This window comes from Crotalus tigris, unplaced genomic scaffold (assembly GCF_016545835.1).
Source record: "Crotalus tigris isolate CLP2741 ecotype Arizona unplaced genomic scaffold, ASM1654583v1 scf7180000021160.8983255:1529534, whole genome shotgun sequence".
NCBI classification, from domain to species: Eukaryota; Metazoa; Chordata; class Lepidosauria; order Squamata; family Viperidae; genus Crotalus; species Crotalus tigris.
Window position 1 is genome coordinate 638,072 of NW_024098373.1, and position 25,601 is coordinate 663,672.

General features: G+C 45.4%; 2 protein-coding genes across 4 annotated transcripts in view; both read left to right on the forward strand.

The window, feature by feature from the left end:
- The first annotated feature begins 1,003 nt into the window (after positions 1-1,003).
- RBM17 (RNA binding motif protein 17) lies at positions 1,004-19,372 on the forward strand. 3 transcript variants are annotated; one of them, XM_039369535.1, is made up of 12 exons: positions 1,004-1,187; positions 3,182-3,315; positions 7,004-7,120; positions 8,247-8,413; positions 8,519-8,616; positions 9,076-9,132; positions 11,449-11,590; positions 14,624-14,775; positions 15,844-15,920; positions 17,216-17,314; positions 18,259-18,331; positions 19,058-19,372. In XM_039369535.1, exons 2-12 carry the CDS (start codon positions 3,193-3,195, stop codon positions 19,159-19,161), a joined length of 1,209 nt encoding a protein of 402 aa, XP_039225469.1. In that variant the 5' UTR covers positions 1,004-1,187; positions 3,182-3,192; the 3' UTR covers positions 19,162-19,372. The 3 variants fall into 3 exon arrangements, with proteins under 3 accessions (XP_039225469.1, XP_039225471.1, XP_039225470.1); XM_039369537.1 differs by having other exon boundaries at positions 15,847-15,920; XM_039369536.1 differs by having other exon boundaries at positions 3,185-3,315.
- A 3,672-nt stretch (positions 19,373-23,044) lies between these two features.
- PFKFB3 (6-phosphofructo-2-kinase/fructose-2,6-biphosphatase 3) overlaps positions 23,045-25,601 on the forward strand; it is a 79,643-nt gene continuing 77,086 nt past the window's right edge. Inside the window, exon 1 of the mRNA XM_039369516.1 lies at positions 23,045-23,334. Coding sequence (XP_039225450.1) covers positions 23,319-23,334 — 16 coding nt within the window. The 5' untranslated portion in view covers positions 23,045-23,318. The remainder of the gene's footprint in view (positions 23,335-25,601) is intronic.

The following is a 25,601-nucleotide window of genomic DNA, read 5'->3' on the forward strand; positions in this document are numbered from 1 at the left end:
TCATCAGTTGGGAATGGCATAGTAAATTTATTTATTTATTTATGAGACTTATATACCGCTTTAAATGCAAGCACTCTCTAAGCGGTATACACCAGTAAGCAATGTATATATATATATTTACATTGCCCCCAACAATCTGGGTGCTCATTTTACCTACCCCGGAAGGATGGAAGGCTGAGTCAACCTTGAGCCGGTGAGATTTGAACCGCTGACCTGCTGAACACAGTCAGCTAAAGTGGCCTGCAGTACTGCACTCTAACTGCTGCGCCACCTCGGCTCAATCTTGCAGGGGGTTGGGCTTGATGACCTCTGAGGTCCACTCCAACTCTATTTCTATGAACGCAATTTTTATGCATTCCATGGTAGGGAATTATTGTTTTCCTTGGATATTTTTTTTAACTGCTTGTTTCTTACAGTCTAGACTACTGGCAGATGGAGAACTAGGATAGCAATGAAATAATAACAATAGCAGTAATAATAATTTAAAACTAATGGTTAAAAATGCAAACAATGCAGTACAATACATGTCAAAGGGAGATGGGTGATTGAGAACTATGAACCATACATAAACTGCACTCATTCAATATTGTCAACCAATTTTTGGAACCAACCTAAATTTTTCACAATAGTTTACAGTGTTTTTGTACCAGATGGGTTCAAAGTAAGTCGTGGGGGGGAGTTTACACGTGATGCACTTACAGTCCCTGGGGTCAGTAACGCGTGCACACAACCAAATGACAGCAATTTAAGGGACGCGTGCACACAACTAAATGACAGCAATTCTTTCTCCAGTGTTTTCCTCCTACGCCGTTTGCGTAACACTGATCGGGCAGTAAAGGCCTCGCCGGCCATTTGCGATGAGAGCGTTACAGAACATCTTTTTCTCCGCCATTTGCGCATTGCTGCTGCTGATGCTGCTGCGGACGGAATCGGCGTAGCTCTGCCCCCAAAGGGGGAGGATGAAACCAGGTTCCACCTCCGCGGCCACTACGGAGTTTGCGCACAGGCGGCCTTTGGCGGCGGCCAAAAAGAGCGAAGCCGTTTCCCGGGCGCGCGCTGAGAAGGGGGCGGAGCTTGATTGGTTCTCGTTCGACCGTGAGGTGAGAGCTTCGCTCGGCCAACGAAGAGGCGTTTCTTTTCGGCTTCGGGTGGTACGCGAGGCCCCGGCTTGCGGCCTCGGCGGAAGGGTAAGAAATAAAAAACCTTCCTTGGGATGGGGAAGGGCTGGAGGTCGTTTCAACTGAGCCCAGCCGACGCCTTGCTGTTAGAAGGGTGGCCCTCACAAATCTAAATGTTAAAAAGGAAGAGGGAAAAGAAGAGCCGAGGGGGTCGTCTTGCGGGAAGGATTATTCGGGGGGTCTGTTGCAGCCCCTCGGGACGGGAATCCCTCCCTCCCTCAGAAGTAAGACCCCTTTTTGCTCCCCACTCTTGCCCGCCCGGCGAGCCAGCGGGTTCCTGAACATATGCAGAGGGCTGTCTGTGATAGACCGCCCCCCAGACAGCGGGATGAGGGACCCCTGATTTTTTTTTTATTTTTTTTTAAGGAATTTGGAGTAAAAGGGAAAAAAAATATCCCCAAAGATTTTGGGTTTCCAGTAGATTTATTTTTAATTTTGGTAAATTGATGTATTTATTTTTCCGGCCATTATTAGCAGATGAGTTCCTAATCGTTTGGCTCAACCATAAGAACCGCCAGTAATTTAATTTTAAAATTTGGACCTTCAAGACAGGGGCCCTTGAAGGGGAGACCCAGGTTCAAGTTCAGCTTGGAAGGGATTTGGGACCACTTGGCCTGAGCAAATGCTCCAACACTGGAAGTTTTTAAGAAGAGACTGGACAGCCATTTGTCCGAAATGATGTAGGGTTTCCTGCCTGAGCAGGGGGTTGGACTAGATGACCTCCAAGGTCCCTTCCAACTTTACTACTATTATTATTATTATAGACAGTAAATAAAGTGGATCTCTCTCTCTCTCTCTGCAAGGCTGCTTTGCTGCAAAGCTCTGCTTTGATCCATCCAGTAAGACCCTTTTCAAGGGACCTGAGGGGTAGGGGCATCCCCGTGTCTTTACAGGAAGGAATCCGTTAAAATCATCCAAAATTATAATTGCTTGGAGAGAGGGAAGGAAATAGGGAGGGAGGGAAGGAGGGATGGATGGGGTCTCCTTGGTGCTGTTTGAGCTTGCTTGTTTTTTTACAGACATTTCATGACCCAACTAGATAACATCATCAGCGCTAGAAGGGAACGGGGTTTCTGGAGTGGAGGAGGAGGATTGTGGGGTCCTTGGTGCTGATCTTGGTGGTTTTCTTGTAGACATTTCATGACCCAACTAGATAACATCATCAGCGCTAGAAGGGAACGGGGTTTCTGGAGAGGAGAAGGAGGATTCTGGGGTCCTTGGTGCTGATCTTGGTGGTTTTCTTGTAGACATTTCATGACCCGACTAAATAACATCAGCGCTAGAAGGGAGTGGGGTTTTTGGAGTGGAGGAGGAGGATTGTGGGGTCCTTGGTGCTGATCTTGGTGGTTTTCTTGTAGACATTTCATGACCCAACTAGATAACATCATCAGCGCTAGAAGGGAGCAGGGTTTTTGGAGAGGAGGAGGAGCACTGTGGGGTCCTTGGTGCTCTCTGAGCTTGGGGGTTTCTCTTAGAGAAATGCATAAATCTCAATTCTTCTAAGAAGTTCTACGTGATATAGATGAATTTATTATAGTTGGTCAAGTAAGAATACAGCACTAATTATTGTACTATGTTTTGCTAATGAGAAAATGACTGTTTTTCTGGGATATGGATTTTAAGACATCTGGTAATATTCTGAGATAGCTTTAGACATTTACATGATGTTTAATGAAGCCAGCTGGGTGACACTGAGCCAATTAACTGTCTCTCAACCCAATCCACCTCACTGGCCTATTATGGGGGAAAATAGGAGAAAGGAATGTCATTTATCAAAATAATAAAAGCAGGAAATAAATGGGTAAAGCAAATAAAAATAAAATGATATGTAATGTATGTAAACAGACAGTATCCTCCTTTGGGGTGGTTTTGCTTTTAATGTGTTTCTTGCCTATTTTTCTTACTTCTTTTCTGTTAAACTTGTTAAGGTAAAATATAAAAAAAAGAATGTCCTGTACAAGTTACAAACAGTTTTTTTTTCCTGTTTCTTTGTTTTGAACCAGCGGTGGGGGAAATGTCTCTCTATGATGACCTGGGAGTAGAAACCAGTGATTCCAAAACAGAAGGCTGGTCCAAAAATTTCAAACTCCTGCAGTCTCAGCTGCAAGTGAAAAAAGCCGCGCTGACTCAAGCAAAGGTATAGTAAAAAAAAAAAATATGCAGGAAAATGCTTTTCTTGGTTTTGTTTTAATTGTCAACTGCCCAGGGGGCACCCACTGCTAAGTAGAATGCTTCATTTAGCAAATAGGTTTGATTAAGGCACCAAGCAGGAAAGCTGAAGACGGTGAGTTCTAGCCCTGCTTTGGGCATGAAAGCCAGCTGGGTGACTTTGGGCCGGTCACCAGGAGATGGTGAGTTCTAGTCTCACCTTAGGCATAAAAACCAACTGGGTGACTTTGGGCCAGTCACCAGGAGACGGTGAGTTGTAGCCCCACCTTAGGCATAAAAACCAACTGGGTGACTTTGGGCCAGTCACCAGGAGACGGTGAGTTCTAGCCACACCTTACGCATACAAAACAACTCGGTGACTTTGAGCCAGTCACCAGGAGACAGTGAATTCTAGCCCCACCTTAGGCATAAAAACCAACTGGGTGACTTTGAGCCAGTCACCAGGAGACGGTGAGTTGTAGCCCCACCTTAGGCATAAAAACCAACTGGGTGACTTTGGGCCAGTCACCAGGAGATGGTGAGTTCTAGTCTGAAAGACAGCTGGGTGACTTTGGGCCAGTAGCTCTCTCTCAGTCCAACCCACCTCACAGGGTTGTTGTGGGGAGATTAGGAGCAGGAAGACATGTTGGATATGTTCGCTGCCTTGAGATATTTATAAAAATAACAAAGGTGGGATACAGATTAAATTAAAAAAATGCTTCTCACAGATGTTACCTCTAGTACCGATTGATAAAAAATACGCTTCCCAGGATTTCTGGAATACCCTTAAGCTCTAGCTACACACAGAGGCCTCGATTTATGACCATAATATTGCTTGTCCGTTACAGTTATAAAGCAGGTCACCCATGTGGACTGACCCTATTATATACACTTTTTTGCAATAGCCGTTAAGTAAGCTCATTGTTTGCTCTGTGGTGTTTTTGCCGAAAACCAGTAGTAGTAGTAGTAGTAGTAGTAGTAGTAGTAGTAGTAGTAGTAATGATAATAATAAGTTGGAAGGATCCCTGGAGGTCATCTAGTCCAACCCCCTGCTCAGGCAGGAGACCCTATACCATTTCAGACAAATGGCTGTCCAGTCTCTTCTTAAAAACTTCCAGTGTTGGAGCATTCACAGCTTCTGGAGGCAGATTGTTCCACTGATTAATTGTTCTCACTGTCAGGAAGTTTCTCCTTAGTTCTAGGTTGCTTCTCCTTGGTGAGTTTCCATCCGTTGCTTCTTGTCCTGCCTTCAGGCACCTTGGAGAATAGTTTGACTCCCTCTTCTTTGGGGCAGCCCCTGAGATACTGGAAGACTGCTATCATGTCCCCCCTCATCCTTCTCTTCGTTAAACTAGATATACCCAATTCCAGCAACCGTTCCTTATATGTTTTAGCCTCCAGTCCTCTCATCATCTTTGTTGCTCTTCTTTGCACTCTTTCTAGAGTTTCAAGATCTTTTTTACATCGTAGTGACCAAAACTGGATGCCGTATTCCAAGTGTGGCCTTACCAAGGCCTTGTAAAATGGTATTAATACTTCCCGTGATCTTGATTCTATCCCTCTCTTAATGCAGCCTAACACTGTGTTGGCTTTTTTTGGCAGCTGCAGCACACTGATTTTAGACAAAAAAAACATAAATCGAGGTTATGCGACTGCAGAACCTAGCAAATGGCCATACATGCAGGCCAATTGCCATGTGCCTGAAAGGAGGTAAAATGATCGTGGGTGGAGGCGGCCTTGGAACTTCAGAACCGGTTCATAAATCTCTTTTTGGAGACCCGTCAGAGCTGTGAATGGTCACCAAGCAACTGTCGTAAGTTGAGGACTACCGATATTCACATAGGCTTTTTCATTATTTGCATAATTTAAAGCAGCCATTGCGATTTCAGAGGCATTCTAAACTTGTCAGTCAGAGTAGAACTGGAAGGGACTTTGGAGGTCATCTACTCCAACCCCCTGCTCCAGCAGGAGATGCTATACCATTTCAGACAAGTGGCTGTCCAGTCTCTTCTTAAAGGTCTCCAGTGATGAAGCATCCACAACTTCTGAAGGCAAGGTGTTCTCACTTTTGGGAAGTTTCTCCTTAATTCCAGGTTGCTTCTCTCCTTGATTAGTTTCCATCCATTGTTTCTTGTCCTGCTTTTTTGGTGCTTTGGAAAATAAGTTGAACCCCCCCCCCCTTTTCTTTATGGCAGCCCCTCAAATACTGGAATACTCAAATATCACGTCACCCCCCCCCCAGTCCTTCTGTTCTCTAAACTAGCCATACACAGCTCCTGCGACCGTCCTTCATGTATTTTAGTCTTCAAGGCTTTTAATCATGTTAGTTGTTCTTCTCTGCCCTTTTTCCAAAGTCTAACCTCTGTGCCAAAACCTCATTCTGCAATAGTTCTAACACTGATTCTGTAAGTGCATTTTTTTTTTTTTTTGTATTACATGTGTTGAAGTAAGTATGCCCAGCCATCGGTATATAGCCCAGATGGAGCTTTGGATTTTTAAAAATAAACTTAGAGCGTTATCTTTCAGAAGCTAACGTGTTTGCTCCTTTCTCAGCCCTCATAGCTAACGGGAATCTCTTGCATCAGCCCTTAGTTCTCCAGAGCCTGTGAATTATATGTGCATTATAATTATAATGATAACATGATTACAACTTCTTGGGGGAGAAACCCTGGACTACAGTTGCCAGATTTCATCAGCTTCATTTAACCTCCATTATTTGAAAGACAATCTTGAGAAGCACAAGGTCATTTTTGTAGCATCCACATCATGTAAAATGTTAAAACGTATTTTCATATTGTTTTCCATCTATATTCTAATTTTCATAGAGGTTTGTGAGGGTATTTTTAAAAATGTACAGCCATTTTGTGTAAACTTTGCACTCTCTGTGATAGGTTTAATTCAGCGGTTCTCAACCTGTGGGTCGCGACCCCATTTCACAGGGGTCGCCAAACAACGCGATCCGCTATTCTTTTTGTCAGCTGGCGGCACCGCGCATGTGCGCCGCGCATGGGGACGCTGACATGCATATGCGCCACGCATGGGGACGCCGCCGCGCATATGTGCCGCGCATGGGGGCGCCGCTGCGCATGCGCGCCGCGTCCTTATGACCGGGGTCGCCAGAAAAAAAAGTTGAGAACCACTGGTTTAATTGCATTTGTTCATAGATCTAAACAAAATATGTTGTATTGTAGATGGAACAAGGTTTCACTTACCTATGGGGAAGTGATGGTTAAATCAGATACTTAAGAGATTATCTTATCATATTGAAATGTACATGGCAATTTGTATTATACTGATGTATCTTTAAATTAAAATATATTGATAATCCTTTTGCAGTAAAGTCTTTAAGTTTCATTGCGAATGTATGCGATTAAATGTACCTGCTTTAATCAAATTGCCTTTTTCTGGTGAAATATGCTTCAAAGCATGCATCATCTTGATGTTTCAGTAGTAGAGCCTTTGGACTACATTTCCCATCTCTAATGTCTGGGCCAAATGGGAAGGATAGGAATTGTAGTTGAAGTCTTCTGTTTATTTATCAGTTAAATTTATTGGCCACTGCCCTGTATAATTCGGATGGCGATGAGAAGAAAAAACACGCAGGTCATGGAATAAAATTATTGAAGCTGTGTGAAATGTGTATTTTGATTTTTTTTTTTTTTGATATTTCATTTTAGAGTCAGAGATCAAAACAAAGCACAGTCCTTGCTCCTGTAATTGATCTGAAACGAGGCAGTGCTTCTGATGAGCGCCAGATCGTAGACACCCCACCCCATGTGGCAGCTGGCTTGAAGGTAAGATGGGGGCTTATAAAATGGACCAGCAGTATCCTGATCAAGAGCCCGTCAGCCCTTTGAGGGCAGCCTTCCTTTGGGGCAAAATGCCTCCCCTCATGACCAGCTACAGCAGTGTTTCTCAATCTTGGCAACTTCTAGGTGGGTGGACTTCAACTCCCAGAATTCTGGAAGCATGGCTGGCTGTGGAATTCTGGGAGTTGAAGTCCACACGCATCAGTTGTGAGTTCTGGGAGCTGAAGTCCACACATCTTGAAGTCCACCTGTCTGGGTGTTGAAGTCCACACATCCCATACATTCTGGGAGTTGAAGTCCACATAGCTTGACAACTTCAAGATGTGGGGACTTCAACTCCCAGAATTCTGGAAGCATGGCTGGCTGTGGAATTCTGGGAGTTGAAGTCCACACTGCCAAGGTTGAGAAACACTGAGACAGACAGGGCAGGCAAGCAGACATGGATGGATGGATGGGGAGATAGGTAGGTAGAGAGATGATAGAGATAATATAGAGATAATAAGAGAGAGAGATGATATAGAGAGGATAGAGATTAGAGACAGACAGAGAAACAGACATACATGGGTGGATGGATGGATGGATGGATAGGTAGGTGGATGGATGGATGGATAAGGAGATGGATAGGTAGGTAGGCAGGGATGGATGGATGGATGGATGGATAAGGAGATTAGATAGATAGATAGATAGATAGATAGATAGATAGATAGATAGATAGATAGATAGATAGATAGATAGATACAGACATGAATGGATGGATGGATGAGTTGGGTAGGTAGGTAGGTAGACACGGATGGATGGATGGATGGATGGATAGATAGATAGATACGGGTACTTTGAAATGAGTCCAGAAAAATAAACGTGTAAATGCCATGAAGATGAAGAACTGTCTCCACGTAAACAGGACTATTATAAAATAAAATGATTAGTTTGAAGCAGACAGTTCTGATCCTGGTACACAGCTAGCTCATTTTCAGACTTTCTCTGCAGATCAGTTGCAGAACCATTTCCATCTTGGCAAATATACATGGAGTGCCTCCTTTTTTCTTTTTTTTTTTCAAGAATTGCATTGGATTACTTTTGGTTGTCGTGTCTTCCATGTTATACCTCCCAGGACCCCGTCCCCAGCGGCTTTTCGGCAGGCGATGTATTGATCCCTTTAGCGGATGAGTACGATCCGATGTTCCCAAACGACTACGAGAAAGTCGTCAAACGCCAGCGAGAAGAACGGCAAAGGCAACGGGAGCTGGAGAGGCAGAAGGAGATTGAAGAAAGGGAGAAGTGAGTAATCGGCATTGCAAGTCGTCAGTTTCGGGGTTAAGGTTTTTGTTGCCGTTTTGACTGCGCCGAAATCTTTACCTGCTTATTTTCTGTTTCCATTTCAAGGAGGCGCAAAGACAGACACGAGGCAAGTGGATTTTCCAGACGGCCAGATCCGGATTCCGATGAAGATGAAGATTATGAAAGAGAGAGGCGGAAACGAAGTGAGAAACTGTTTAGTCACCATATGTATGAATCAAACCTCTTGTCTCACTTAATCTATGTGTCACGTTCTGGCTGAGAAGCCCAAGGAAGCAAAACACCAGAGACATGGTGATCTCTAATGTGAATAGAATAGAATAGAATAGAATAGAATAGAATAGAATAGAATAGAATAGAATAGAATAGAAAAAAATGGAATAGAATAGAATAGAATAGAAAAAATAGAATAGAAAATATGGAATGGAATGGAATAGAATAGAATAGAGAAGAATAGAACAGAATAGAATAGAATAGAAAAAATGGAATAGAATAGAATAGAAAAATGGAATAGAATAGAATAGAAAACATGGAATGGAATGGAACAGAACAGAAAATAGAATAGAACAGAGAATAGAACATAGAATAGAATAGAATTCTATATAGTATTGGCTTTCATAGATTTTTTTCTTCTTCTTATGCAGGTATGGGAGGAGCCGCCATTGCACCACCTACCTCTCTGGTTGAGAAGGACAAAGAACGTAGGCACCTTCATTTTTCTTTAAATTACAGTTAGTCCTCGTCTTAACAACCATATCCCCATAGAGTCCCCTCATGGTGAAATGGGCAGCAAACAAATCTAATTAAACAAATAAATGGACCCCCGGAATTTCCATCGTAAATCATGATGGCTGTAAGCGAAGCACATAAGTCAGGGGTCCCCAAGCCATGGACCAGTACCGGGCCGTGACATGCCAGCAACTAATCCGCACAAACAAGCAAAGCCCCATCCGTGGGATGCAGGCAACACACAAAACCATGCACCCTCCGGTCTGCAGAAAAACCTCTCTCCACGGAACCGGTCACTGGTGCCCGAAAGGTTGGGGACCTCTGACCTATGTGACTGGACCCAGTTTTATGATTTTTTTTTGTGTGGTGGTCATTAAGCAAATGCTGTGGTTGTTAAGTAAATCCATGCCAGCTGGAATCTGGAAGAAAAGTTGTAAATTACGTTATACGATCACAGAACACTGCAGCTGGCTGTAAAAAATAAGACAGAATGTGATTATGTGATCTCGGGGTATATGTAGCCACTGGAACTCTGGAACCAGGTCATAAGTAGCTTTTGGGGGGGGGGGATCCATTGAAACTTTGAACAGTTGCTAAGTGAGGAGTGACTATGGTGTTGTCATTTCTGATTTTAAGGATCCAGTTCCAAAATCACACAGTTTCCTTGGGCATCTGCCACGGATTGGCGAATAAGCAGTGTTTTGTAAATAGAGATCTTTGACTGTGGGAATGCCTGAAAAAGATCTTTAGTTCTGAAGTGCTTTGGGATTAATAATCTCAGGCTGAAAAGGAAAGACAGCTGCAGATTTGGTCATGGGAAGAGCATGAAGGGATGTAGGAATGACACAGCAAAATTGATCGGAAGTCAATTTTAAATGGTATCTTGCAATTTATAGTTCTTAAGAGATGCTTGTCAGCTTACAAAAAGTGTATTGGCCATAAATTAGATAGATAGATAGATAGATAGATAGACAGACAGACAGACAGACAGACACTGTAGATAGATAGACCGTAGGTAGGCAGGCAGGCAGGCAGACAGGTGGAGGGAAGGAGGGAGAGACGGACAGACAGACCATAGATATACCCCTGCTGTAGATAGATAGACAGACAGACAGTAGATAGATACTGTAGATAATAGGAAGGAAGGAAGGAAGATGCTATGATGGATTAGATCAGAGCTTCCCAACCTTTCAGACGCCAGGGACTAGTTCCGTGGTGTGGTTTTGTTGCTGCCTGGATCCCGCGGACGGGGCTTTTCTTGTTTGTGTGGAGCGGTTGCTGGCACGCCATGGACCAGTACCGGTCCACAGACTGTAGGTTGGGGAACCCCTGGATTAGATCAAGGCATTTTGTCTCATTAATAGGGCAGCAATGGAGGACCTTAAAATGAAACATCACCGGCTATTTACAAGGTCAACTAAAGCCTAGGCCAGGGGTAGGCAACCTTGGCTCTTTTATGACTCGTGGACTTCAACTCCCAGAATTCCTGAGCCAGCCATGCTGAGGGGAAAGGGAGAGTTTCCAAGCTGAGCCATGCTGGCTCAGGAATTCTGGGAGTTGAAGTCCACCAGTCATGAAAGAGCCAAGGTTGCCTACCCCTGTCCTAAGTCCTCCTGTTCTAAGCGGTGAGCCTCCTAGACCAGGGGTAGGCAACCTTGGCTCTTTTATGAGGCTCCCAGAATTCCTGAGCCAGCATGGCTCAGCTTGGAAACCTCTCCCTTTCCTCTCAGCATGGCTGGCACAGGAATTCTGGGTGTTGAAATCCACCAGTCATAAAAGAGCCAAGGTTGCCTATCCCTGGGCTAGACCCTTTCAGATGTTATGGTGGCTACAAGCCTCTTTGGCAGGGGTCTTCAAACTTGGCTCTTTTATGACTCGTGGACTTCAACTGCCAGAATTCCTGAGCCAGCCATGCTGAGGGGAAAGGGAGAGGTTTCCAAGCTGAGCCAGGCCGGCTCAGGAATTCTGGGAGTTGAAGTCCACCAGTTACAAAAGAGCCAAGGCTGCCTACCCCTGTCCTAAGTCCTCCTGTGACCCTTCTAGACCAGGGGTAGGCAACCTTGCAAGGCCCCTTCATGACTCGTGGACTTCAACTCCCAGAATTCCTGAGCCAGCATGGCTCAGCTTGGAAACCTCTCCCTTTCCCCTCAGCATGGCTGGCTCAGGAATTCTGGGAGTTGAAGTCCACGCCTCATAAAAGAGCCAAGGTTTCCTACCCCTGGCCTAGGAATCCAGGCTTATGGATTTTTGCCCTGATGGTTAAAAATGTCCTGTCTTCTTTCCCACAGCTGTATCCTCATTCCCCTACGAGGAAGAGCCGAGGCCTCGTGGTTCATCGTCCAAGGCCGCCATTCCTCCCCCCATGTACGATGAGCCCGAGAGGCCTCGTTCCCCAACCGGGCCCAGCAATTCCTTCCTTGCAAACATGGGGTGAGTGCTGGGGAGACTTCCCGCAAAAGGCCACTAGGGGGCAGTAGCGAAAAGCGTTAGGAATTGAAAATATTTTGTTTTATCTATTTTTTTATACATGTTTTCTTGGTTTTCTAATTTTTACATTGAAGTATTCAAAAAGCAGCGTGGCGGCTGGGCCAATCAATAATAGAATAACGCACAAATATCTTCAGTACAAATCTCAAGCTGTTACATCCAATTTTTCCTCTTTTCCCCTCAATACTCACTGTCTCCTGTCTAAACTACTGTAAGAATGTCATGGTTTTTTTTTAATTTAATTGATTTAATAAGGAATTGAGAATATTTGAAGAGAGGTTGGTTGGATATTCAAAATGCGTTTGCCTCAGGCCCATTGGGCGAAGTTAGAAGCTCAGGAATGCTTTTTTTTCCCTTTTAATTTTATTGATTTTCCAGTTTTACATTTAAATATTTGAAAAGCAACGTGGCGGCTGGGTTGGTTCATAATTCAATAACATACCAATTTCTTTAGTGCAGATCACAAAACTATCACATTAAATATTTCCTCTCTTTTTCCCTTGGCATTGACTGTCTCACATTTAAATTAATATAATTCTTATTATAGCAATTTAATACAAATCACTTTTTTACGTTTAGCAATCATTTTTAGTTTATGCATATCTTAGTCAATTTCACATTCGATCTTTTTAGACAATCAATGTCCTGGTAAGTTTTTTCCCCAATTTTTTAGTTTCCCATTAATATTTAAATTTAAGGTTTAATAGTTATAGTTTCCCAGTTTTAAATAACCCCAATTCCCTTTATCACAATGCTTTCTGCTAGCAGTGGCTTGGCTTGTTGATGCAATTGGTGCTGCTTTCAGGCCATTAAAAATACAGCGAGGCAGCAGAGTTACAGTTCTTTTTGTGTGTTTGCCCTCATTTCAGTTGAGATCGTGGCTAATTCTGGAGGAGGCACGTGGCAGCTGCTGAGCCCAGAGATGGACATTGCATCTGGGCTGTTGTGGAGAAGGAAAGGGGAAAGAGCAGCAAAATGAACAAGAAATATTGCCTTTTAAACCAAAGTTGACACTTGTTTTCCTTCTTTAAAGTCTCTTTAAATAAGGAAAAGGGTCCCCCAAGGGCAGGGGTAGACAACCTTGTCTCTTTTATGACCGGTGGACTTCAACTCCCAGAATTCCTGAGCCAGCCACACTGAGGGGAAAGGGAGAGTTTCCAAGCTGAGCCAGGTTGGCTCAGGAATTCTGGGAGTTGAAGTCCACCAGTCACAAAAGAGCCAAGGTTGTCTACCCCTGTCCTAAGGTCTCCTGTTTTAAGCGGTGAGCCTCCTAGCTCAGGGGTAGGCAACCTTGGCTCTTTTATGAGGCGTGGACTTCAACTCCCAGAATTCCTGAGCCAGCATGGCTAAGCATGGAAACCTCTCCCTTTCCCCTCAGCATGGCTGGCTCAGGAATTCTGGGAGTTGAAGTCCACCAGTCACAAAAGAGCCAAGGTTGCCTACCCCTGTCCTAAGTCCTGTTCTAAGCGGTGAGCCTCCTAGACCAGGGGTAGGTAACCTTGGCTCTTTTATGACTGGTGGACTTCAACTCCCAGAATTCCTGAGCCAGCCATGCTGAGGGGAAAGGGAGAGTTTCCAAGCTGAGCCATGCTGGCTCAGGAATTCTGGGAGTTGAAGTCCACAAGTCATGAGGGGGCCATAGTTCCCTCATGCTGGCTCAGGAATTCTGGGAGTTGAAGTCCACCAGTCATAAAAGAGCCAAGGTTGCCTACCCCTTCCCAAGGGGATCACATGGCTCCGGGATGCTGCAGCCATCATAAATATGAGTTAGTTGCCAAGTGTCTTTTGATCACATGACCACGGGGAGGCTGCATCAGTCAGTTTTAAAAACGATCATGAGTCATTTCTTTCAGTACCGTTGTAACTTTGAACAGTCAGTAAAATAACAGAAGAGTTGGAACGGATCTTGAAGGTCATCTAGTCCAACCCCCTGCTCAGGCAGGAAACCCTATATACCATTTTGGACAAATGGCTGTCCAGTCTCTTCTTAAAAACTTCCAGTGTTGGAGCATTCGCCGCTTCTGGAGGCAGGTTGTTCCACTGGTTAATTTTTCTCACTGTCAGGAAGTTTCTCCTTAGTTCCAGGTTGCTTCTCTGCTTGATGAGTTTCCATCTGTTGCTTCTTGTCCTACCTTCAGGCACTTTGGAGAACAGCTTGACTCCCTCTTCTTTGGGGCAGCCTCTCTCATATTGGGAGACTGCTATCATGTCACCCTTCATCTTTCTCTTCATTAGACTAGACATACCCAATTCAGACTAGAATAGAGCTGGAAGGGACCTTGGAGGTCTTCTAGTCGAACCCCCTGTTCAAGCAGGAGATCTTATAGCTTTCTGGACATAATGAATGTCCAATTTCTACTTAAAACCCTCCAGTGATGGAGCAATCACAACTTCTGGAGGCAGGTTGTTCCACTGGTTAATTGTTCTCACTGCCAGGAAGTTTCTCCTTAGTTCTAGGTTACTTCTCTGCTTGATGAGTTTCCATCCGTTGCTTCTTGTCCTACCTTCAGGCACTTTGGAGAACAGCTTGACTCCCTCTTCTTTGGGGCAGCCTCTCTCATATTGGGAGACTGCTATCATGTCACCCTTCATCTTTCTCTTCATTAGACTAGACATACCCAATTCAGACTAGAATAGAGCTGGAAGGGACCTTGGAGGTCTTCTAGTCGAACCCCCTGTTCAAGCAGGAGATCTTATAGCTTTCTGGACATAATGAATGTCCAATTTCTACTTAAAACCCTCCAGTGATGGAGCAATCACAACTTCTGGAGGCAGGTTGTTCCACTGGTTAATTGTTCTCACTGCCAGGAAGTTTCTCCTTAGTTCTAGGTTGCTCCTCTCCTTGATTAGTTTCCATCCACTAAATGAACTGTTTGTAAGTCGAGGACTACCTGCATTTTAGGGAGCCATCTAACATTGCCCACCTGGCTTGATCTCCCACCCGATGGCCCAGCTCATTCTCCCTTCTGTCTTCAGAGGCACGGTGGCTCACAAGATCATGCAGAAATACGGCTTCAGAGAAGGTCAAGGCCTGGGGAAGCACGAGCAGGGTTTGAGCACCGCCCTGTCGGTAGAGAAAACCAGCAAGCGGGGGGGCAAAATCATTATTGGAGATGCTGCTGATAAAGGTAAGTTAGGGAGACCCTGTGGGGTGAAGGGGGGCGGTGTCCAAGGTGACTTTCTACTACACGTGCCGTTGTAAGGTAGTTGCTGTAGGGATAAAAAGCAGAGGGCTGACCAGTCTTGGAATGGAACGGAACGGAACAGAACAGAATACAGAATGGAATAGAATATGGAATGGAATGGAATAGAATAGAATAAGGAATAGGAATTAGAATAGAATGGAATGGAATGGAATAGAAAATATGGAATGGAATAGAAAGGAATGGAATGAATAGAATGGAACAGGAATAGAATGGAATGGAATAGAATAGAAAATATAGAAAGGAATAGAATAAATAAGACAGGGATGGAATAGCATAGAACAGTGGTTCTCAACCTTTTTAATGCCGTGACCCCCAACTGGTCGTAAGTCGAGGACTACTCTACCGGTCGTAAGTCGAGGACTACTCAACTGGAGCAGCACCGTTTGCAGAATGGGACTTTTGGCGGGCTCAGCAAGGCAGAGACAGCCTGGACAATTCCTATTGGCTTTGGAAAGCCAATAGAATAAAAGGGAGTAGCACAGCTAAGGAAAAGGGGGGGAAAATGGCGGACTGCATTGTTTGGCGACCCCCGTGAAATGGTCGTTTGACCCCAAATGGGGTCCTGACCCACAGGTTGAGAACCACTGGCATAGAAAATATGGAATGAATGGGATGGAATAGAATAGAATAGAATAGAATAGAATAGAATAGAATAGAATAGAATAGAATAGAATAGAATAGAAAGACAGAGTTGGAAGGGACCTTGGTGGTCTTCTAGTCCAACCCCCTGCTCAGGCGGGAAAGCCTATACCATTTCATTTAATCATTAAAGCCTCCATCGCTTTGCTTTGATCAGTCTGGAATTCGGTTCATCTCCACTTGTAACCAATTCAAGCAAGCCTGCTGGCCAAGGAGTTGTGGGAGTCAAAGTCCATACATTGTAAAGTCCCTAAGGCTGATAAAACACCGATCTTAAGATGAGATTGTTAAATAATACTGCATTTAAAGTGAAATGGTTACCCTTTCTCCCCCCCCCCTCCTTTGGAATAGCAGATGCATCGAAGAAATCGGATTCAAATCCTTTAACAGAGATACTGAAATGTCCCACCAAAGTTGTCTTACTGCGGGTAAGTTTCCCCCGTTTTGATTCATCCACCATTTATTTATTTATTAATAAAATTTATATGCCGCCCAATCCCTAGCAACTCAGGGCGGTGTACAAAATTAAAACAATAAATATAACAATAAAAATGAGTGCATTCATACAGCATGTCCCAATCGTATTCCTGCCCCCCCCCCCCGGGGACATCAACCCCAGGCCTGCCGGAACAGGAGTTTTAATGGCTTTAGGTATTAAAGGCCGGCAAGGTGGGAGTAGTTCGAATCTCGGGGGGAAGTTGATTCCACCACGTCGGAGCCACCACAGAAAAGGCCCTTCCCCGAGGGCCCGCCAGCCGACATTGTCTGGCCGACGGGACCTGAAGGGGGCCTAATCTGTGGGACCTCACCGGTCTCTGGGAACTATGCGGCAGTATGCAGTCCTGTAAGTAACCCGGTCCTAAGCCATGAAGGGCTTTAAAGGTGATAACCAACACCTTGAATTGCATCCTGAATTTATTTATTTATTTTATTTATTTATGAGACTTATATACCGCTTTAAGTGCAAGCACTCTCTAAGCGGTGTACACCAGTAAGCAATGTATATATATTTTACATTGCCCCCAATTGGTGACTTTTTTTTTTAGGTTTTGGGTCGGCACAAGGAGTCCTCAATTTACGATCACAACAGAACCCAATCTTTCCATTGCTAAGTGAGGCCGTGAATTTCGCCTCATTTGGCGACCTTTGTTGGCACAAGTTATTAAGTGAATCACTGTAGCCGCTATTAACACAGTCATTAAGCGAATTCTCCATTGACTTTGCGCATCAGGTCACAAAAGGGGTGATCACATGACCCCGGGACACTGCGACCGTCATAAATAGGAGCCAAGTGTCTGAATTTTGACGACGTGACCCAGGGGGATGGCTGCAAAAGTCGCAACTGTGAAAAACGGTCGTTAAGTCCCATTTTTCAATGCTGTCGTAACGTCAAACGGTCACTAAACAAACTGCTGTTAACTCGGGGACCGCTTGTATTAAGGCTGGCTTTTAAATGCGGATTAGTTGGAGGAAGTGACATTAAAATGAGCAGAAAGACATAACGGCGGATATTCCCTGACGGGAAATATGTATTTATTGTCAGAAGCTCCCGAAAGAGTCTTTCTGATTTCAGTGGAATAGAAACACGTTCAGTAAATAAACACGAGTGAGAAAAATCGCTCAGCATTTCAAGGAGAACTATCGGTGTCCGGGTGTGAAGAAACAAAATGTACATTTCAAACACGGAGTCTTTCTTTTTTATTTTATTTTATTTTTGTTGCAGAATATGGTTGGGGCCGGGGAAGTGGACGAAGACCTGGAAGGCGAAACCAAAGAAGAATGTGAAAAATACGGCAAAGTTGGAAAGTGTGTGATTTTTGAGGTACGACTGGCGTTCTTTTTCTCCCACAATTTTTTTTTTTTAAAAAAAGCAGATTTAAAATATGTACATGCGGAAAATACAGTAGTGGCCAAAAGCGTGGAAACCTTTTGGGAAAGTATATTTTTGAGGTTTGATAGCTAATAACATCGCTTTTTGGGGGGGAGTAGTACCATAAAATTATATATCAATGGAAAGATAATTTAATCAAGAATGTAATGCAACAAAGTTTGTTCAATTATCTGTACTGCATTCTATGAAAAGTTAAGAGTCAAATAGCCAGGAAAAGGAAGCACAACTGGCTTAGGTTGATCTCAGCTAGCTTTCCTTCCTCTGATGGTAGCCAATGAGCATGAGTGTTTAGAGAGCCAATCAGGTGTCATCTTGTTTTGGCCATGAGCCAATCAGATCACAGTAGGATTCAATTATTGATGTAATGTATTGAAGCTGAGAAGAGGACATTTGTCAGTGTGTTATGTGATGGCTATCAACTTGGTTGGGGTTTTTTTGTGTTCTTTCATTTAGTGAGCTTGTAAAATGTAATAAAATTAAAGTTCATGGTGCAAAGAGTTGACTGGTCACCCAGAAAGCGATATAAAATAGTATTATTAAGCGAACAAGGCTACAGTTATAAAGAAAGTAGAAGAAAAATGGGTGGAAACTTAACCAAAGGTGGCATTTCTACTGTACACTTTTCCCAAAAGGTTTCCACCATTTTGGCCACTACTGTATATTTAAAAGCAGATCTTTGAATGGAGGCTACAGGCTACGAAAATGGGACGTATGGGACGGAAAGAGGAAAGCATGCTGGGAGTTGAGGCCCACTCGTCTTAAAATGGCCAACTTTGAAAAAGTGCCGCTCTAGAGCTGCATCATACTATATTTTATATTGTACTGTAAAGGCCCTGATCTTTGCTGTGTTTTTTTTTTAAATTATTATTATTAAGATTCCTGGCGCTCCTGATGATGAAGCCGTGAGAATATTTTTGGAATTTGAAAGAGTAGAATCTGCAATTAAAGGTAAATAATCCAATGATCACTAATTCCTGTAAATTTCAGCACAGGTAATCCTCAACAACAGTTCATTTAGTGAACTGGCACAGGAAGAAATTGACTGCTGGCCGTTCTTCACAGTTATGACCTCAATTGTGGTCGTAAGTAGAGGACTACCTGTATTTGATTGCAGATGGGAACGGAGGTGGATATACATACATACATACATACATACATACATACACACACACACATATATACATACACACACAAACACACATATACACATATATATTGCTCCTCGAAGCACGAAGCTGAAAACACCAGCCTGAAGATGACGAATGGGACTTCGTCGAAACATCGCCAAGACACTTCCAACTTTACGCGGGAGAAAACCCGAACAACCAAAGACCTACATATATATATACATACATATACATTTTTTTAGATTGCTAACAGAATAAAGGGAGAACTGGAATAGCTATTTCGAGCTTCTTAACTGTCTGGCTGAAGAGAGTTAAGAAGCTCGAAATAGCTATTCCAGTTCTCCCTTTATCCTTTGTTAGCAATCTAAAAAAATGTATATGTAAATGATGTCGCAGTTGGTGACTGCTGCCTGTGGATGGCTCTAGATTGAGCTGATAACAGGCAAAAGAAAAAGAAAGAAGATTTCTTCCATATTTGAGCCGACAGGGTGCATCAAAACACTCAGGGTAAATACATACATATATATATTATTTTCCTGGGTTTCAGCGGTGGTTGACCTGAACGGAAGATATTTCGGAGGACGAGTGGTGAAGGCTTGTTTCTACAACCTGGACAAATTCCGAGTCTTGGACCTCGCGGAACAAGTCTGATTCTTCTTTTGTCTGGAAGCCAAATCTGGACATGTCACCACCTGGTGATCTTACCGTTTTCGGCTGCCTGTTGAGAGCCGAGGAAGGGGCAAGGTGGCGTCCTTTCTAGCAAGCTGGAAATAATTCTTGAATGGCCTTTACTGATTCGTTGTGATGGACAGACTTTATTTGTATTTTTATTGTAGCATAAAAGTCCTTAAGGATGCTGGTTTATTTTATTTATTTATTTTTCTTTTTAAAGTTTTAGCCTTTCTCTCTCGGCTGTTCCGTAACCCAGAGTTCTCCAACCTGGGAGAGCACTGTCCAAATTACTGCGTGTGCATGTGCACGCACGCAAACGGGCCCACGCCCACTGGTGCTGTACTAGTGGCCTCGTTCGCACGTGCGGCATGCATTGGTGCCATGTGCATGCACAAATGGCTGCACATCCCCATGGCAGCTAGCAGCCCATTCGCACATGCACAAAGGGGGCACACAGACACTCCCACACTAGAATTCCCATTCGTGCACATGCGCAAACAGTTGTAGGCACTAGCGTGTGGGGGGAATGCGCGCCCACTCATGCGCATCCTGGCCAGCCATTTCTGCAGCCTACTAGCCAAGAGCCTACGGCCCGGTACCGGACTGCGGCCCATAGGTTGGGGACCCCTGCCATAACCCTTTTCTGATTTGCTGACCGTAATCAATTCAAGGTCTTTTGGGGGAGTTCTCTTTTTTCCATGCTGTGCTTTGATTCCATCTCTCCCATCTGATTTAACGGCAAACCACGTTTTCCTTGGTAACCATGGTTTGCCATTAAACCTGTAGGGAAAATGCCATTTGTTGCTAAATCCGAAGTGGCAGAAGACACTGAAACACGGAAGACAGGAAGAGAACAACACAACGCTTGTTCAGTCAGCCCTAAATCACAGTGTAGCGTTTTGTGTGTGAACCAATTCAGATGTTCAAATGTGGTAGCACTTGGTTGTGTGTGAAGTAGTGGCGTGCCGGAGCTGCTACCGATCAAATTCAGAATTTCATACAGGCCACCTTGGTGTAAAGCAGTGGTTCTCAACCTTTTAAATGCCGCGACCCCCCAACCGGTCGTAAGTCGAGGACTTTCCCTGCCCGTGAGTGCCGCGCATGCGTGGTGCCGCCCCCTGCGCCGGCCGAGGCGTAGCTGGCAAGCGGCAGAGATGGAGCAGGCCGACCACTGGCTGGGCCACCAGCTGGCCCAGCCCAAGGGAGGTAAGGCACCCGCCAGGCCCTACACGCACCAGCAACCCTCCCTGCGCCCGCCGGCCTCCCACCTCCCACCCTTGGCCCTCTTTTCCTTACATTTTTAGTAGTTGCTCAGCAGGGAGGGGTGGAAGCTTCCAGACAGCTCGCCTTCGCTACAGACAACTTGCAGCACCGTTTGCAGAATGGGACTTTTGGCAGGCTCAGCAGGGCAGAGACAGCCTGGACAATTCCTATTGGCTTTGGAAAGCCAATAGAATTAGATTCTATTCAAGAGAGTCTATTCTATTGGCTTTCAAAAGCCAATAGAATAAAAGGGAGTAGCACAGCTAAGGAAAAGGGGGGGAAAAATGGCCGACTGCGTTGTTTGGCGACCCCCGTGAAATGGTCATTCGACCCCAAATGGGGTCCCGACCCACAGGTTGAGAACCACTGGTGTAAAGGTAATTCTATATCTTCTCCATATTCTTCTTTGAGCTTGAGATACAATGGTCATCGGGCTGTCTCAAGAAGAAATGACTTCACCCTAGTCTAGGAGAACAGTCTTTCTCGACCTTGACAACTCTAAGATGGGCGGAATTCAACTCACAGAATTCCCCCTGCTGGCTGGGGAATTCTGGGACTTGAAGTCCACCCATCTTAAGGTTGCTGAGATTGGGAAATGCTGCACTAGAGTAACCCACATTATGCTACTTCATCTCAGAAAGCTACCCAGGATCAGACTGGGTATTATTTGGACGGGAGACCACCAGGAATGCCAGTGTTCAGCTTACACAATTGTGTAGCGCAGTGGTTCTCAACCTGTGGGTGGGGACCCCATTTGGGGTCGAACGACCATTTCACGGGGGTCGCCAAACAACGCAGTCCGCCATTTCCCCCCCCTTTTCCTTAGCTGTGCTACTCCCTTTTATTCTATTGGCTTTTGAAAGCCAATAGAATAGACTCTCTTGAATAGAGTCTAATTCTATTGGCTTTCAAAAGCCAATAGGAATTGTCCAGGCTGTCTCTGCCCTGCTGAGCCCGCAAAAAGTCCCATTCTGCAAACGGTGCTGCACCAGTTGAGTAGTCCTCGACTTACGACCGGTTGAGTAGTCCTCAACTTACGACCGGTTGGGGGTCGCGGTATTAAAAAGGTTTAGAACCACTGGTGTAGCGGCTTCGTGCATCATGCAAAAGTACCATTTATAATTCCAAACTGCACAAACCAAAAAAAAACGCTGCACCACAAACTTCCTCGCCTCTTTTTCCCACAGTGCAGTTTTTTTCAAACTAGCCAACTTGAAGATGGGCTGGCTGGGGAATTCTGGGAGCTGACATCTGTTCACATAAACGTCACCAAGTTATTTCCATCTCCAGCGAGGTAGCCACCTGGAGGCACCCAAGGAATGTTTGGAGACCCCAAAGGCTAATGATGGTTTGTGTCACAGCCTGATGTTCAGACTGGATTTAGCATTCGTATCCATCTATCCAGTCCTTCCCAAGGACCTGGGATGGGAGTATGGGAATGGAATGGGATGGAATAGAATATAGAATAGAATAGAATGTTGGAAGAGACCTTGGAGGTCATCTAGTCCAACCCCCTGCTCAGGCAGGAAACCCTACACCAGTGATGGCGAGCCTTTTAGAGACCGAGTGCCCAAACTGCAACCCAAAACCCACTTATGTATCATTGGGTGCCGGGTGGGCATGGCCCATTGAGTGGGTGTGGCCCATTGGGTGGGAGTGGCTGTGGTAACAGCAGACTGGGTGGAACTAAAAAGTTGAATCAATTCCAACTTTGCGAGATCTTTTTTTCCCGCGGGAAGTTGAAATTGACTGATAGGTTTTATAAAACCCAGCTGAAGGCCTAGAACTGGGGCGACGGCATGTGTGCCCACAGAGAGGGCTTTGCGTGCCACTTGTGGCACATGTGCCATAGGTTCGCCAGTACGGTCCTACACCAGTTCAGACAAATGGTTGTCCGGTCTCTTCTTGAAGGCCTTCAGTGTTGGAGTATTCACAGCTTCTGGAGGCAGGTTGTTCCACAGGTTAATTGTTCTCACTGTCAGGAAATTCCTCCTTAGTTCCAGGTTGCTTCTCTGCTTGATGAGTTTCCATCCGTTGCTTCTTGTCCTGCCTTCAGGCGCTTTGGAGAATAGCTTGACTCCCTCTTCTTTGGGGCAGCCCCTGAGATATTGGAAGGCTGCTCTCATGTCCCCCCTCGTCCTTCTCTTCATTAGACATACCCAATTCCAACAACCGTTCCTTGTATGTTTTAGCCTTCAATCCCCTGATCATCTTTGTTGCTCTTCTCTGCCTTCTTCCTAGAGTAGACTGAGTCTCAACATCTGTGGTTGGCTGGTGTTCCAGATATGTCACCAGATGTGAGCTGTTCTAGTAAAGCCGTCTTTTGCGACTGACTAATGGTAAAACTCTCCATGCAAATGACGTTCAAGTGGCCTTCTGTTTTCTTTAGGATTGGCCCCAAGGCACCTTACTACTAGCCCTGCTGCTGCTACTACTACTACCTCGCTTGCTTTTGAATTCCTACTGCCTTGCGTTTCTCCTTCGCCTTGGTTCCGTCCAACGCAAGAGGGGACGACTTCCTCGGCTCCGTCCCCCTGGTTGCTTTCAGAAAGCGCGCGCTCTCTCTACCTGTAGCACTTCTGCCTGGCGCGGAGAAAAGCAAGGCGGGGAGGGAAGCCTGCAAGCAGCCGGGCGGGGCGCAAAGGGCGAGTAGCCGCGCGCTCTCGCCTGCCTTCCTCCGCCGCGATGCAAAAGGGGCGACGCGCCTTAGAAGGAATTTTCACCAAAAATTCGTCCATTTCCTTCCCGGAGGGCCGAATCCTAATCTGGGCGGGTGGCGCAACTAGGAAGCGGCGCCCCGAAAGCAAAGAACCGGTGGTCGCGGAGCGTGTGGGGAGGGGACGGGACGGGACTCCACGCGCAACGCTTTAGCCATGCCTTTCCGGAAAGGTAAGACTCCCACGCGCGCCCAGGTGGGCCCAGGTGGGGCTTCCGTGCTCGGGTTTGGCAGGGAAGCGGACTCGGGGGGGGGCGCCGGGGGGGGGCTGTTCTCCCAGCAAAGGAGCAAAAGAACCCCGAAGTTTTGAGCGGGCCCCTCCTTCCCGGATCTATAAAAAGGGGCTTGACTTGGCGCAAGGAATTCACTTTCCTTCCCTTCTTGGCGCTGCTTTGGATTTGGAGTTGCGCGGCGGGCGGCGGCGAAGCTGAAGGCTTTTGTTTTTATGAACCGAAAGAGAAAGTTCTCTTTCTCTTAAAGTAGTGTTTCTCAACCTTGACAATTTTAAGGCATGTGGACTTCAATTCCCAGAATTCCACAGCCAGCATTGCTGGCTGTGGAATTCTGGGAGTTGAAGTCCACATGCCTTAAAATTGTCAAGGTTGAGAAACACTGCTTTAAAGCAAAAGTAGCGTAGCTTGTAAAAAGCTCTCGCGTCGTAGATTTCTCTTGGAGCTGCTAGATTTCTAGATGCAGGGAGGCACGGTTTCCCCCCCCCCCAATAACTCAACACAATCGGGAGGGGGAAGGTCCCGTAAAGGTCAGGCTTTGCGATTCGTTGCACGGAGTAGCAGAGTGTTGTGTAATCCCGGAGGAGGGATTACTTACTGACAGTGAGTGGAAACTAATCAAGGAGAGAAACAAGCTGGAATTAAGGAGAAACTTCCTAACAGTGAGGACAATTAACCAGGGGAACGACCTGCCTCCAGAAGTTGTGGGTTCTTCAACACTGGAGGTTTTAAAGAAGAGACTGGACAGTGATTTGTCTGAAATGGGGTAGGGTTTTCTACCTGAGCAGGGGGGTGGACTAGTCCAGGGCTTTTCAACCTTGTCACCCATTGTACCACTTTTAGGATATGGCAACATCCGAGGACCACCAGTCGCCTAGCACGGTGTCAAAAACTTGATGAACCCCCCCCCAAAAAAGGAAAAAAGTGATGAAGTACAGGTAGTCCTCGACTAACAACAGTTTGCTTAGTGACTGTTCGAAGTTACAATGGCACTGAAAAAAATGCCCCCCAAGCCACAGCCGAGCAGGACACCTGCCTGCCCACCCCACCTGCCGCGCTCTTCCTCCTGTCCGAGGTTTTCAGTGTTGTGAGCATTTCTGTTGAGGATTGGCAGTGGGGGTGGGGTGGGGGGGTGTTTGGTTTTTATTCCCCCCCCCTTCTGCTGGGTGGTTGTAGCAGTTTTTGGTCACTTCACATGACCCTGGGACACTGACCGTCATAAATATGAATCAGTTGCCAAGCATCTGAATGTAAATCACAAGAACCTGGAGAGGCTGCAACATTCCAGTTGATCGGCGCTTCTTCTGGACTCAGCAGAAGTGCCAGGATCAGTGCTGAGCTCCAGCTGGAGCCTGGCGCTGATCCTGGCGCTTCCGCTGAGCCCTGACAGCCCTGCAGCTCCAGCCATCTCTCACTCAGGCTTGTGCGGTGCTACTACTGGTTCAGCTCATTCCCCTCCCCCGATACCACTTTTCTAGGATGGTCGCGTACCACCTGCCAGGTGCCAATGTACCACAGGTGGTACCCGTACCACTGGTTGAAAAGTGCTGGACTCGATGACCACCCAGACTCCTTCCAGCTCTATCCTGATTATTATTATTACAGTACTTAAAGGTCATTTTCAGCCCTTGCTATCTTTAACAAGGCAATAAAAAGGAGTATTCATTTCCACAAATGCATTGCAAACTTTTTTTTTTAAATGACTATGAATAACAGGAAGCAATATGTTCACACCCCAGATCCGTTCTGCTGTTGGTTTCCCTCTCTTACTCTTCAAAAAAAAAAACCACAAAAAAGTTCATTTAATTGATTTTAACTCAGTTACCTGAATGCTGCTGAATGCAAGTTAGGCTTTGATTGCAAAATGATATATAAATACATTTTCCTGAGAAATAGTAGCTGCAGTTTAATATGTATAGGTGGGTCCTCAAAATTACGACCGCAAGTGAGAGCAGAATTTTCACTGCTAAGCAAGGCGGGTTGTCAAATGAGCTGTATCCCACTTTACAATCTTTTGGGGGGGGGGCAGGGTTGTTAAGCAACCGCTGCTTCCCAGAATACCTCAGCCAGCCCTAAGGGCTGGCTGAGGCATTCCGGGAGTTGAAGTCCACAAGTCTTAAAGCTGGCTGAGGCATTCTGGGAGTTGAAGTCCACAAGTCTTAAAGCTGGCTGAGGCATTCTGGGAGTTGAAGTCCACAAGTCTTAAAGCT

Excerpts from the sequence above, each read along its gene's own strand:
- RBM17 (XM_039369535.1), top strand. The coding sequence starts at position 3,193 with ATGTCTCTCTATGATGACCTGGGAGTAGAAACCAGTGATTCCAAAACA. Across the intron at positions 14,776-15,843 it reads TGGAGATGCTGCTGATAAAG|CAGATGCATCGAAGAAATCG; the intron begins GTAAGTTAGGGA and ends CCTTTGGAATAG. Across the intron at positions 17,315-18,258 it reads GAAAGTGTGTGATTTTTGAG|ATTCCTGGCGCTCCTGATGA; the intron begins GTACGACTGGCG and ends ATTATTATTAAG.